Source organism: Ammospiza nelsoni, chromosome 17 (genome assembly GCF_027579445.1).
Source record: "Ammospiza nelsoni isolate bAmmNel1 chromosome 17, bAmmNel1.pri, whole genome shotgun sequence".
Lineage (NCBI taxonomy): Eukaryota > Metazoa > Chordata > Aves > Passeriformes > Passerellidae > Ammospiza > Ammospiza nelsoni.
Window position 1 is genome coordinate 14,953,005 of NC_080649.1, and position 14,466 is coordinate 14,967,470.

At 54.9% G+C, this 14,466-nt stretch overlaps 1 protein-coding gene across 1 annotated transcript in view; it reads left to right on the forward strand.

Annotated features, from left to right (window-relative positions):
- The first annotated feature begins 569 nt into the window (after positions 1–569).
- The window catches only part of LOC132081062 (syntaxin-binding protein 4-like), a 48,527-nt gene continuing 34,630 nt past the window's right edge, over positions 570–14,466 (forward strand). Inside the window, exons 1-2 of the mRNA XM_059484569.1 lie at positions 570–637; positions 11,322–11,395. Of these exons, the coding sequence (XP_059340552.1) occupies positions 570–637; positions 11,322–11,395 (142 nt within the window). The remainder of the gene's footprint in view (positions 638–11,321; positions 11,396–14,466) is intronic.

Genomic DNA, 14,466 nt, shown 5'->3' on the forward strand with positions numbered 1-14,466 from the left:
CAACCATCATTAATGATTATAACCATCATTAATGATTACAGCCATCACCAGCAGCCACTGCAGGTGTAGGGTGAAGGAGGGGGGAGCCTGAAGGGCTCCCTGTGCCAAAATAAACGCTCGGATTATGGAATCAGGGTGGGCAGGGAGAGCGGGACGGTGGCACACGGGTGATGGGACACTTTGCTGGCTGCCGTGGGGGTCCCGTGGTCGCCGTGGCTCCCTCCCAGCCCAGGTGTGGCCCAGCCCCGCTGGTTGGAATCAGCCACACTGCGGGTCCCGGCCCGGCCGCTCTGTCCCTCTGTCCCGCTCTGTCGCTCTGTCCCTCTGTCGCTCTGTCCGGCAGGGTTTATCTGGGGGCCGGCAGAGGGGCGATCACATGCTCGCTCGCCCGCCCGGCCGGGATTAGGTGCAGCCGCTGCGGCGGGGAGCGGTGCCAGGGAGCGGCGGTGCCCGGGAGCGGCCGTGCCCGGGAGCGGCCGTGCCCGGGAGCTGTGGCCGTGGCCCCGCAGCCGCCCGCGGCCCTCGGAGCCCATGGCCCCGGGCAGCGGGAGCCGGCCGCGGCTGCCCCCATGATGAACCTGCTGCAGCCCCCTGGCCGGGCCCTGGAGCGCTTCGATGGGCTCTCCCTCATTTACTGGTGAGCGGGATGCGCCCCGGGACCGGCACCGGCACCGGGAACGGGATCCCGGGAACTGCAGCCCGAGCCTTGGATCCGCTCTGCAGGGATGGCCTTGGGGAGGATGCTGGGCTCGGTGACCCCGCGGCTCTTGGCGGAGTTGCTTTGATTGGGTTCATTTTCGGGGTTGCTTTGATCGCGTTCATTTTCAGTCCGTGCGGGGCAGGGTCCGGTGGGGGTCCCGCGGCACCGACTGCTCAGGTGAGGCCGGGAGCAGCCAGGCTGCCAAAGGGGATTGATTTTCCAGGCAGCACCAGGGGAGCACCCCCAGGCCCGGGGAGCAGCTGTGGCGCTGCTGCAGCCGCAGTTCTGCTGCGGGCTGTCCCCTCCGGCAGGAGCTCCCAGCAGGGCCCGGTGCCGGTGCCGGGAGCGGAGCGGGGCGCGGAGGGGACGGGAGGTGACGGCGGCCGCGGATGTCTGCTCTATGTAGGGCACGGAGAGCGCGGCCGTGCCCGGGCCAGGGTTCAGAGCGTGCGGCTTTAGCCGATTAACTGGGGGTCAGTGGGCCGGAGCCAGCGCCGGCCTGGGCCCCGCCGGGCTCCGGGACCACCGTGGGTTCGGCGGAGCCTTGCTCGGGACCTGGCCGGAGCTGGGCTCCCCCCAGCCGGGACCGCGGCCGGGGCACGCTGGGGGCGGCCGGGGCCGGTCCGTGCCGTGCCGGACACGATGCACCTGCGGCTGAAGTAGGTCAGGGGAGCCAGGGCTGGCGGCTGCGGGGCTGCGCTCCCGGCGTGCCCGCGGGATGGGCAGGGCAGCAGCCCGGGGTCACCGACACCGAGCCGGGCCTTGGGAGGCGGTGCTGGGGCTGCTCTGCTGCTTTTGGGGGCGGAAAGGGCAGAATCAGCTGCCGGTGGGAAAGAGGAGGTGCAAGACAGGCGTGGCTGTGCTGGGGCAGGGATACCAGGTGGGGGCTGATGCTGTGGGGCCGTGGGGTGGATTTGGGGCCCCTGGCCATCCTTGGCTCCATGGGGCTGCTGAGCCCTGGTGCCCTGCGAGGCAGAAATGCTCAAACCCCATTTTCCACCTCACATGGAATTTGGAAAGCTAAAATGTTGGGTAGAACCGTCCCTCGGCTTTGCCCACTGGGCCGTGTTTGGTTCGGGAGGAGAGGGGTGGTCGGGGGGAGCGTCCCCCACATGTGGCGGTGCCAGATGTGCTGGCTGGTGTCCGTCTGTCCGCCGGCCCCGCTGGGACGCGGCGAGGATGGCGAGCAGATGGCGGGGAGATAACACCTCCCCGGCCCTCCGACAGGGATGACCCCGCTCTGCCGCTGATTAAAAGATTAATTTTGGAGTTTGAAATAGGAATTTGATAAATAAACGCGAGCCCTCGGCAGAACCTCTCCCAGCCAGCAGCATCAGCGCGGGGGCGGCGGCGGCCGCGGCCGGAGCAGCGGCTCATCCCTCGTTCCTCATCCTTCATCCCTCGTTCCTCATCCCTCATTCTCCATCCCTCATTCCTCATCCCTCGTTCCTCATTCCCCATCCCTCGTTCCTCATCCCTCATCCTTCATCCCCCATCCCCCATCCCTCATTCTCCATCCCTCCTCCCTCGTCTCTCGTTCCCTCATCCCCGGCTCTCCCGGTGGTGATGCCAATGGTTCTCCTGCAGCTGGAAGCTCTAAGCCAGTTTTGCAGTGCTGGTTTCTGTGCAGGAGCTCGGCCAGAGCCAGCAGGAGCTCAAACAGCCTCGAGGGGGCCGCCGGGGCCGGGCAGGGCTCGGGGCCTGGCCCTCTCTGTTTTTAGGGATTCACTTGGGTGAATTTCGTGCTGTGGTTCTCAGGATTTTTCCCATCTGTGGGGTGGACAGGGGGTGGCCAGGCCAGCAGAGCAGGTCCTGCAGCCCCCACCAGCCCCTGTTAATAAGTTTATAACCAGTGCAATCCCACAGCCCAGGGGATTTAGGCAGGCAGGATGATTTATAATCCTGTTAACCCTTCACAGCAGTTGACACCCAAACAGGGGCCATGGGACCAGTCCCCAGGTGAGCATCAAATCACTTCTGATGGGAAGGGCAGGAGGAGGAGAAAGGCTTCCTCGTGGGAGAGATGTTAATGTTATCACAGCTTGGAGCTGCTGTAGTGGAAACGAAGGCCCTGTTTGAGCTTTCCCCTGTGTTTGTGTTAATCCCCATCTCAGGGGTACATCCAAGGGTTGGGCTGGAGCAGATGTTGGGGGATGTACAGCTCAGCTGGGCTCTGGCATAAATGCCTTTCCTAAAAACTTCTGGGCAGACCAAGCCTGACCTCCCTTCTACCTTAAACAATCTCTCCTAATTGCTGCAGGACAGGTTGAATTGATAATTCATAATTGCAGAGGTTCTTTTTGCCTTCTCCCAACCAAAACCTTTTGGAACAGCACAGGGAGATCTGTGTGTTGATGCCCATTGGAAGAGAGCTGTAACCCTTGCTGTGGTTTAACCAAGCCCCAGCAGTGTCCAGGAGCAGCTCTGCCAGGCAGGTGCCCACGCACTGAGCATCTTCTCCTGGGCAAGAAGAACCTCCAGAAATGCTCCACCACTCTTGGCCTGATGCATAATTGTCAGTGGCATCAGGTTCCTCCTGCAAGCCCCTCTCTCCCTGGGGTGAAGGGGACGGGCAGCAGGGATCTGACTGTCAGACAGCAGAGGGTCATTGGGATGAGCCCCTCATGCTGCAGAAATCCACAGGCTGAGAAGGGTGATGGAAATAGGGATGGAGTTTAGGGGAGGGTGATACAAGGGGCTGAAGAACAGGAAAGCCTGACCAGCAGTGAGGTGGATCTCTGGCTGCCCGAGGTCTCTGTGGCTGGTGCAGTGTCCTGGGAGAAGGGGATTTTCCTCCCTGAGGAGTGAGAACGTGCCTCAGCCTCAGGGGAGCCACTCTCCTCCAGCAGGAGGAGGAACAAGCACTGAGAACAGCCCAGCCACCAAATACTCCTCACTCTGCATTGTCAGCCTGGGCTTGGGAGGGAGTGAGGCGACACCAGCAGGAGTGGGGAGGGTGAAACGCCCCCCAGGAGCCCCCTGTGACCTCTGAGGGGTCAGGGGGAGGGATTGAAGGAGCTCTGGGGCCCACAGGGTCCCTGGGAGGAGGAAAGAGCCCAGGGCTGTGGGGACAGGGGTGGCAGCCCTGCCCGTGGGGATGGAGACCACAGGCTTGGAGGAGCTGTGTCACCCCCCAGGGCTGGCTGCAGCCACTGCCACCCTCTGCCCACCTGCAGCTGGTGCCCAGGGAGATGCTGAGCCCAGGGCTGGGCTGGGAGCACAGGATTGCCCATCCCTGAGTGGTCCCTGTGGGACCTGCCTGGTCCATCGCCACAATTTTGGCACTGTGGTTCCCTTGGGTGCAAGTTATTGCTGAGGTGGTTCCAGCTGGACATGAGAGGAAAACTTTGGGAACAATCAGCCTTTGGAATCACTTCCCAGAGACGTGGTGCATCCCCCAGTGCTGGATACTTCCAAGGCTCAGCTGAGCAGGGTGCTGGGCTGTCTTGCCCAGACTGTACTTTGAACAAGAATGGTTGCACCAAGCGCTCCTCCAGGTCCCTTCCACCCCGGTGTTCCATGATTGTTTGTTCCCTCTTCTGTTCAGACTTGTCTGTGAGCATCTCTGATCTCCTGAGCTCATCTGAAGTGACTCCATGGGTGCTATTGTGAGAACACCGTGGGCTGCACCGTGGGCAGCTCCCTCCCAGCTCCTTCCCAGCTGATTGGTTTTTTGATTTATCCCCAACGCTTTGTAGCTGATCCTGCAAGCAGCACAGTTGCAATTTTCCAACTTCTAATCAGATGGAGAAACCTCTGCAGCCTACACTGATTTTGTTGTGTCATGAAGAGAACTCACCCAATAATGATCCCGAGTTCCTGCTGCTCCCAGGGGTGGGAGGATGGCAGAGACCGTGACCCAGTGCCCTGCTGGGGTGAGCCCTCCCACCTCCGCCTCCTTAATGCTGCTTTCCGGTGCCAAAAGGCCTCAGACAGATCTCACTTCCACTGCAGGATGTCTTTCCACCTCTAATCCCCACCCACACAAACCTGCTTGGACTCTGCTCCTCTGCTCAGCCGGACACAGAGGCTCCCTGCGGGCTCAGAGTGCTGCTGTCAGCACGGCCTCCCCTTTTCCCCTTTTTCTCTTTTTCCCCTTTCCCCCTTTTCCCTTTTTCCTCTTTTCCTCTTTTCCCCTTTTCCCCTTCTCCTTTTCCTCTTCCTCTTTCCCTTTCTTGTTCCCCTTTCTCGTTCCCTTTTTCCCCTTTTCCCCTTTTCCCCTTTTCCCCTTTTCCCCTTTTCCCCTTTTCCCCTTTTCCCCTTTTCCCCTTTTCCCCTTTTCCCCTTTCCCCCTTTCCCCTTTTCCCTTCCCCTTCCCCTTTCTCCTTCCCCTTCTCCCCTTCGCCTTCTCCTTTTCCTCTTCCCCTTTCTCCTTCCCCTTTCTCCTTCCCCTTTTCCCCTTCCCCTTTTTCCTCTTTTCCTCTTTTTCTCTTTTCCCCTTTTCCCCTTTTCCCCTTTCCCTTTTCCCCTTTCTCCTTTTTTTTCCATTTCCCCCCTTTTTTCCCCTTTTTCCCCTTTTTTCCTCTTTTTCCCCTTTTTTCCTCTTTTCCCCCTTTTCTCCCCTTTTCCCATTTTCCCCTTTTTTTTCCCTTTCCCCCTTTCCCCCTTTCCCCTTTTCCCCTTTTCCCTTCCCCTTTCTCCTTCCCCTTTTCCCCTTCCCCATCCCTGTGCCTGGCCAGTCTCAGGATCCTCCCTGGGGCTGTCCCTTTGTGGTTTGATGTGGTCCTGGGGCGATCTCAGGGATAACCCAGGGATGCTGCTATGGGATCCCCACGGGGTCTGGCCATGCCTGGTCACAGCTTCTCCCCTCTCCTGGTTCCTGGGTTTAGCTTCAGTGCTGGGGCTGGAACAACTGAGATTATTCAGATTAATTCAGATTAACAATGGAGATGATGGTTCCATTTCTTGTACAGCCTCAACATGGCCTGGAGATTACTCCATGTCTTGGTTCAAAACAACAATTTTTGGGCCAGCTATTTATGGAACACAATGACATTTTGGGCTGTGAGGGGCTGTGTGGCTGTGGGGAACCCCCTGAGCCCTCAGTTTCAAAGGAAATGTGTTTCATGGGAGAGGAGCCTGGGGTGATGCCTCCCATGGGATTTGGGTTTGCTGCTGGACACGCTGCCCGTGCCATGCCAACCCTGTCCAACAGTGACACCAAACCCATCACTGCCCTCGTGCTCCAGCTGCTCCCAGCTCTGTTTGCTCCTTGACAAGGGCACACCCGAGTTGTTTTTTACCATAACTTTACTGTTGATTGTGCTTGTTTCAGCCATTTTCTTCCCCTCTTTTCTTGCTGAAACCCAAACCCATCACCACCACCTTCTCCAGTGCTTCCTCTTGGCTCTGGTTCCTGTGCCTCTCCCAGCACTCCCAGTTTCACTCTCCCACACTTTCCTCTTCATGCTCTCCCAGAAAAATACACTGGAAATGCACCTGACTTGTGCTGACCCAGCATTTTTAACTCTGTGCTCCTGCTCCAAGACTCATTTTGATTCTATTTACAGTTTCACCCACCCCTGCTTATAAATGGTACTGTTAAGTAAAGCTGATTTATACAGTTTCATTCAACTTCTATTAAAAATATATTTTCCAAGCAAAAGTAATTTTCCCATTGGGAAAAAAAATTTCAAGGAGTTTTAAGCCCATTTTTCTAGAAGTCAAAGAAAAAGTGGACAACAAGTAAAACATGTTTATCTGCTGTCCAGCCCCATGGGGCATCAATTCTCACTTCAATTATTCTTAATTCTTCTATTCTCTCACTTAAAAAGCTAAAATCTGATTTAAAATCTGAAGTCTCACCAGCAGTTCCCTGGGAGGAGAATCCTGGGTTACCCTGGAGTGGCTCAGCTGGGTCCCAGCTCCACAAGGATCTCGAGCACACAGCCCAGGCCCTTTGCCAGGGGAATGTTTGCCCTCCACACTGTTCCACAAATTAGGCCTGGGACCCTTGGGTAGATCATGGGCCCTTATAAATCCTTCCTGAATGTGATCCCAAGTTTTAAACCACTGAAAATCCTCTGAATTGTTTTTGTTGAAGATTCCTCTGATTGGAGATGTGTTAATGAATGGGAGCAGCAGCAGTGCCTGGTGCTTTGCCAGGTTTGGTGTGTGTTTTGGAGGATGGAACTGAGGAACTGAATGTTTGGAGAGAAAGTTGGAAGCTGAGCATTGCTCCTCTTCCCTGAGGGCCTCTTGGATTTGGTTTTCATTTCTTTTACCAGCTTGTGGACAAGCCTGTGGTTTATTGCAACATCCCACCCAGTGGGAAGGACCAGGAACCTCAGCCTGGGGCAGCTGAAGGACTTTGAGTCAGAAATGTGAGCCCCAAACACACCTGTATAACCCTGAGTGTAGAAATTGTTCCCTGAGATGCAGAAATCAGGGTGGGTGAATTGCTAAAGTGCCAGGCAGGAAAATTTCCCCATTTTCCTGCAAGTTTTGGCTTGGCCTGGCTCCAGTGAGCTTTCCTGCAGCCCCTCTGAAACTGGGCAGAGAAGTGACCTTATCATGGAGCCACAGAATGCTTCAGTGGGAAGGGACCTTAAAGATCATCTCATTCCACTCCCTGTCTTGGGAATGGACCCCTTCCAACCTGCCTTTGGAGATTTCCAGGGATCCAGGGGCAGCCACAGCTTCTCTGGTCACCCTGTGCCAGTGCTTCAACTTTATCCCACTGCCATTGCCTCCAGTGCTTGTGCAATCCCTTCAGCATCGCTGATTTATCCCAGCCAAGACTCTGGCCTGTGGATCGGGACAGGAATTGTGGGACAATGCATCAGCAGAGTCCCAAGGGATCTGGGATGGTTGTACACGGTGTTTTGGTGGTGGTTTGATGGTGTTTTGGTGGTTTTTGGTGGTGTTTTGGTGGTGTGTTGGTGGTGTTTTGGTGGTGGGATGGAAAGGTGTCTTCCTCTGACCAGGAAGGTTCTTGATGCATCAGAGGACTCAGGGTGTGATCCTGAGTGTGAGTGGCAGGAGCTGCTGGGTGAGGGGTGCCCAAAAGGTCACCCCAAGGTGGGCATGGTGCCAGGGCTCCCCTGCCCCTCAGGGAGCTGTGCCCTGGTGTGGAACAGCTCCCACTGCAGAGTGGGCACAGAGGGAGGGTTTCACAGCCCAGCATTGAATTCCTGTGCATGTTCTGCCACAAAACCTCCTGGCCAGCCTTGAACGAGGCACCAATACCAAGAGCTGGTGATCATTGGGTCTTGGACTCTCCTGCCTTAATTTTTGTCTCTCCAGCAGATTTAGAGATGGGCCCAGGTTCCACCCCTCAGGCTTAGCCTGCTTCAGCCAAAGCCTTGGCAAGGATGTGGAGAGCCAAAAATTAAGGCAAGAGAGCCAAAAATTAAGGCAGGAGATTCCAACATCTGATGACCCCACATCTTGCTGTGCTGGAGTGTGCAAAATGATCTATCACCAGATGCATCTATGTTTGTCTAGTTGGCATTACTTATCCAAATTTTTTTTTTTTAGCTAGATAATTTAATTCTTAGGAAAGTTTTGGCCACCTGAAGGTCAAATCTATTCAGGTTTTATACAGCATCTGAATGTCCTCAAGTGAAAACAATTTAAAAAAAAGAAGACAAAACGCAGGAGAACGTTTCCAATTTGTCTTTGTTTTGAAGCACTTTGCACAAGGCCATCGGGGAACCTCCAGCTGATAAAATCAGCTGTTCAAGCATGGGAACAGCAACATCCATCCAGCAGTTTGGACTCAAGGGATGGTTTGGCAAGGGGTGGCAGTGCCAGGCGTGGCCACAGTGGCTGCAGTCAGAGCTCTGCTAATGAGGGCAGGGGCCACTAATGGGGCCTGGCCAGGAGCCTGCTGAGACATGGGACAGCACGAGGAGAACACTGATGGGGAGGCAGGCACAGGAGCTCCCTGTGACCTCAGATGTCCCCCAGAGCTGGCTGGGATGCAGGACCCGTGTCCTCCTTTGGGTCCAGGGGAGGACATTTCCCTTCTCAGGAAAGCCACCAGAGCTTTCCCCCTGCTCCTGCCAAGCCCCAGGGTGGCTCTTCTGGTCCGTTCCAATCACTGGCAAACCTTGAATAATCTTATTTCATCCCCCCATCCCACAAGACAGGGGTGCTGCTGCTTCTCCAGCTGGGTGGTGGCACCAAGATAGAGATGGAGCACACAGCCTCAAGCTGCACCAAGGGAAATATAGGTTGGATATTAGGGAAAAGTTTTTTAATGATAGAGTGATAAAGTTCTGGAATGTTCTGCCCAGGGAGGTGGTGGAGTCATCATCCCTGGGTGTGTTTAACAAAGCCTGGATGTGGCACTGGGTGCCAGGGTTTAGGTGAGGTATTGGGGCTGAGTTGGACTCGATGATCTTGAAGGTGTCTCCCAACCCAGTGATTCTGTGAATTCTCTGGCTGTTCAAAGGCAAGTCAGGCTTTTGAGCTCCCAGCACACAGGGGACAGCTGAACTTGTCCTGCATTAAGAAGGAAATCCTGTGGGCTGGAAAAGATGCTAAAAGGAAAAAAATCAACATCAACCCTAAACCCCCTAAGTGCCACAGTCTGTTCCTGCTTCCAGAGCTCTGCTATGGATTTTAGGGATGGTGACTGCACACCAAACACTGCCCTCCATCCCTGCAGGGGCCGTTCCCAAGAGCACATCTCAAGGAATCCCTTTGTGCTGAGGATGAGGGGCCAGCCCTGCTCCAGCCCCGCGCCTGGAGGGGCCGCGCTGGCCCCGGCTTGCGTAAGCTTTAATCTAAAGTTGGAGATGTTTTGAGCTGATCTGTGTTAATGTTGGGAGGAATTAACATGCATACGGGGACACCACGTGATGCCCTCCGACCTCCCCTTTTTTTTTTTCTTTTTTTTTTTCCCATTTTTTTCCCCCATCACTTTAATGGATTCCTGCCAAATCCGAGCGGTGGTGCCGGGCAGGGCCGGGCTGGCACCGCCGCCACGATGCCCGCGGTCTCTGTGCTTTACAAGGGAGTCATCATCATCAGCAGGTAATGGGGATGGAATTGCTCAACAGAAACAATTCCAGCCCAGGCTGTGCCCTGTGGCTTCCCCCGGAGCGGGGTTGGGATGCAGGGATGGCAGGAGGAGCCCCGGACACCGGCGCTGGTTGGGTTTTGTGCTTTGGTGGCGTTTGAGGCTGGTTGGGTTTTGTGCTTTGGTGGCATTTGAGGCTGGTTGGGTTTTGTGCTTTGGTGGCATTTTGTGCTTTGGTGGCGTTCGTGGCTGGTTGGGTTTTGTGCTTTGGTGGCATTTTGTGCTTTGGTGGCATTTGAGGCTGGTTGGGTTTTGTGCCTTGGTGGCGTTTTATGCTCGGGGCTGCCGGGCAGCCGTGCCTTGGCGTGGGGATGATGATGATGATGATGATGATAAGGGTTGATGGCAGGGATGATGATAAGAGCTGATGGTATCAAGGAGCATCTGCTCCACTGGAGCTGCAGCCGGTGGTGCCTGCCCTGATCCCGGCTCGCTCGGGGAATTTCCTCTGTGATTTACTCGAAATACCCTGAAAATCCCGAACCAGCCTGAATCCAGGGCTGCTCTGCCTCCCTGGGATGCCTTCGAGCTCCGTTTTTCAATAGCCACATGTGGCCAGTTGTTTGTTCAGTCTTCAGTGAGGTGCAAGGATGGCAAGAAGGGGCACTTTTTATCATGGAGAAAACGCCTCCAGTCCGAATCTGAGAGGTGGAAGTTACTGGCTTTGCTGGACAGCTCGATATTTTGAGTTTTATTTTGGACTCCTGGTAAGTCCCTGCAGGTTATTCTTATCCTGCATCCTGCTGGATTTGGAGCTGCCTCTTGTTTCCCACGCTGCTGTTCCTCCTCATCCATGTTCAGATCTGGGACCTGATATGGATTGGGAAACACTTTCTCTCTTGGCACTCAGATGCTGGGGAGTGCTTTGGTGCCTCCTCAGCCCTGGTTTCCACCTGGCACATCTGGGTTGGGGTTTCAGATCAGAGCTCATCCATCCTGAGGAGCCCAAGGAGAAGTGCTGGTGGTCCCAGGTTTGGTGTCTGGCATCTGTGGTTGGGCAGGGTGGTTTTGGGGTCATTCATCTGGGAGCTTGCCTAAGGTGTTTAGGGGGAGGCTGTGGTTTTAGGGGAATCTCAGGTGTGTGATGCTCTTCCATTTGCTCTGGCTTGTGATGAGAAGCTCCCACCAGACCAGGCATGACTGGGAGCAGTTCTTACATCCCATTTTCCAGACCCTCTGCCTGCATTAAAAGCCTTGAGAGTGGATTGTGCCTGTGTGTGTTCATTCCAGGCTGTGTTTGTGAAGTGCTTTACTCCAGAGCAGGGCTCCCAGCTCTGATCTCATTTCCCAGGAGCTGCACAGCTGTGCAGCCCCGATAATCTGGGGTAATGAAGCACAGACAGGTCCAGCAGATTTGCTGGGTGGGGAGGATGATGCTCAGCCCTGCACATATTCTCTCATTTATCTGGGCACAGCTTGGGGGGGCTGGCTGGGGGCTGTTTTGCCCCTGTGGGTGCAGTGGTGGGGCTGTGCCTCAGCCTGGGTGTGTGCTGGGCTGGGAGGGACAATGTGCCCCAGGGTGTGCTGGCTGGGCACCTGTGCCCCTGTCCTTTATGGCCCATGACACAAAACTGCTCCTCTTGTCTCCCCCAGGACACTCATGGGACCGTACGGGATGGACCGAGCCGTGCACTGCTTCGACTTCTACGAGTGTGCAAACGGGCTGGGTGAGTACCAGGGACTGGGGGAGTACCAGGGATGGGCTGTGCCTCAGACAGCCTCTAGCCCCAGAGCCTGGGTCAGGATGTGCCTCCCTGTGTGCAGGCTGGTGTCCCACTGCATCTTGTGCCTTGTACCTGCCTGCATTGAGCACCTTCTGCACCTTTTGCAGCTGTGGCACTAAAAGAATGTCAAAATCCCAACTAATTCCATGGTAATGGTGAGCAGCCAATGCAGGAGCCCAGGCCCACAGCCCCTTCCCTCAGCTGGATGAGCAGGAGTGGCCTTTCAGAATGTTTTGGATTAAATCAATTAAAATGCTAAATAAATAGAAAAGCAGAAGCCCCAGCACTCCCCTGCCCCTCTGCAGACTTTTCCCCTGGAAAACCATCCCAGTGGGGGATGGAAGGTGCTTCCTGAAGCACTCCTGAGGGCTGGGTGCATGAGCTGCCTTTGGAAAGTTTGGCCCACGGGGAAGGGAATGAGCACAGGGTGAGTCAGTTGTCCTCCCGGAGCACTCTGAACTTCAAAGCATGGGAGAGGAGGGAAAGGAGGAGGTCACATCCATCAGAACATGACAGAGTCCCAGGTTCATGACACCCAGCCCAGAGGGATCCAGCAGAGCCTTTCTCTGACCTCTCTGTATCCAGTGGTGCTCTGCCGTGGGCTTTATAAAAATCTGTTATCCTGCATCAGCATTTCACAGTCTCTCCCTTAATCCTTGATTGTGAGTGCAGCCCACCCTCCACAGAGCAGCTGGGGACCCTTGGTGAGACCTCTGAATGACCATTTGGGACAACTCCTGAGGAGTCACCAGAGAAACAAGTTCAGGTTTCCTGAGACCCGAGATTAATTATGGATTCATTATTGGCTGTTTCCAGCTCTGGCAGGGACAGCTCTGCTGACTCTTCCCACATTCATGCGGTTCATGGGAGCTCAGAGAAATTACTTTATTTGGTGAATATGATATTTTAATCTGCAGAGGTGGATTTGGTTGGGTTGATGGGATTTCAGCTGCTGGCTTAGATTAGCTCATTGAAGGAGGAGGCCCAGAAAAGCCTGATGGGGCCATCACTGACCTCTGGGAGAGGTGACAGACGTGGCAGCTCTTTGTGAGCCGCTTCCTCGGGTTCCAGCTCCTCTCCTTTCCCCCAGTCTGGGCCTGAGGGTCTCTGCAGGGTCCAGCAGAACCTACAAAGCAAATTGTGATGTGCTGGAGGAAGCTACAATGATGTGCAATAATGTGGATTTCCTAAAGCCATCAGCTGCTGGCTTCAGCCTCTCCTGTGGGGCTTGGAGCACTCAGGACAGGCAATCATCCTGCAGAAATCATGGAATGGTTTGGGTGGGAAGGGACCTCAAAGTCTCATCTCACTGCACCCCCTGCCATGGCAGGGACACCTCCCACTGTCCCAGGCTGCTCCCAGCCCTGCCCAGCCTGGCCTTGGGCACTGCCAGGGATCCAGGGGCAGCCACAGCTGCTCTGGGCACCCTGTGCCAGGGCCTGCCCACCCTGCCAGGGAACAATTCCCAATTCCCAATATCCCATCCATCCCTGCCCTCTGGCAGCTTAATCTTCCCTCTCTGATGAGTGCTGCTTACAGAATCCCTGTGTGTGCCAGAGGTGTCAGAGTGGGTTTATTTGGGAAAAGAAAGTGCCTTCATGAGTTTCTCAAGCTGAATGCAGGGTTATCCCAGCAGTTTCTCAGATGTTATCCCTGCATTTTCCCAGGTAGGATGAGGTGTTATTCCAGCAGTTTCTCAGGTGGGATGCAAGGATTTCTCAGCAGTTTTTCAGGTAGGATGAGATGTTACTCCAGCAGTTTCTCAGGTGGGATGCAGGGTTTTCCCAGCAGTTTCCCAGATGGATGCAGGGCTATCCCAGCAGTTTCTCATGTGGGATGCAGGGTTATCCCAGCAGTTCCCAGGTAGGCTGAGGGTTATCCCAGCAGTTCCCAGATGGATGCAGGGTTATCCCAGCAGTTCCCAGATGAATGCAGGGCTATCCCAGGTGGGATGCAGGGTTATCCCAGCAGTTTCTCAGGTGGGATGAGGTGTTATCCCAGCAGTTCCCAGGTGGGATGCAGGGTTATTCCAGCAGTTCCCAGGCAGGATGAGGTGTTATCCCAGCAGTTCCCAGGTGGGATGCAGGGTTATTCCAGCAGTTCCCAGGCAGGATGAGGTGTTATCCCAGCAGTTCCTTGGGAGCAGCAGCAGTGCTGGCTGCCAGGTCAGCGTTTGGCCGCGGGTCTGTTGCTCTGTGGCTTCAGGTGCAAACCCACAAGTGAACCTCAGCAGAAGTTCAAAGGGGTTACCTGGCAGCTCCTCTCACCTGAACCTCGAATTAAGGAATAGCCATCAAAGGGAAGTGCTGATTAAGGAGCATTTCTCAGAAACACTGAGATCTCATTATCTTGACCTTCATCTGCTTAGGACAGGGCAGGGAGTGATTCACCTCCAATCTGTCCCTTCCTCCAGACAGAAAAAGCTGGCGGGGGCTGCAAGATCAACAGAGGGATTAAGGGAAATGTAATTGAACATTGCCAGCTTAGGCAGGGAGCAGGCTGCCCCTCTGTGTGCCCAGCCTGGCAGGCACTGGGGTCAGGATGATCCCAGTTGGACTAAACAACCAGCTTAGCCAGGACACCCCCTGACCTGTGTGGATCCAGGAGCAGGTGAGATTATAGCCTGAGAACTGTGACTCTGGCATTAGTGGGAGTGGGATTAGAGGCACCAGAGGAGCTTGAGGGTCTTGGGGAAATTTATAGGATTGTTAAGAGCCTAAACAAAGCACAGACTTGGTCAGTCTTACCTCTAAGTCCATCTGGAGTTTTCCTGGCAAACTTTGTTCTGCAAAAGAGAAAAAAACCAGGGACATGGACATCAGCTCCAGGACCTTTGCCAGAAAGGAAAGATTAAATAGAGGGATCCAAAATAGGCTAGATTATCTGGCCCTAAGTATGACTTAATAAGCATTATACTGGGACTTTGATGCTGTGATAATTAAAGAGCCGTTATTTACCTACACTGGGTCCCAAATAGAAATCTGATTGAAGTAAATGTTTATAAAATATGTAAA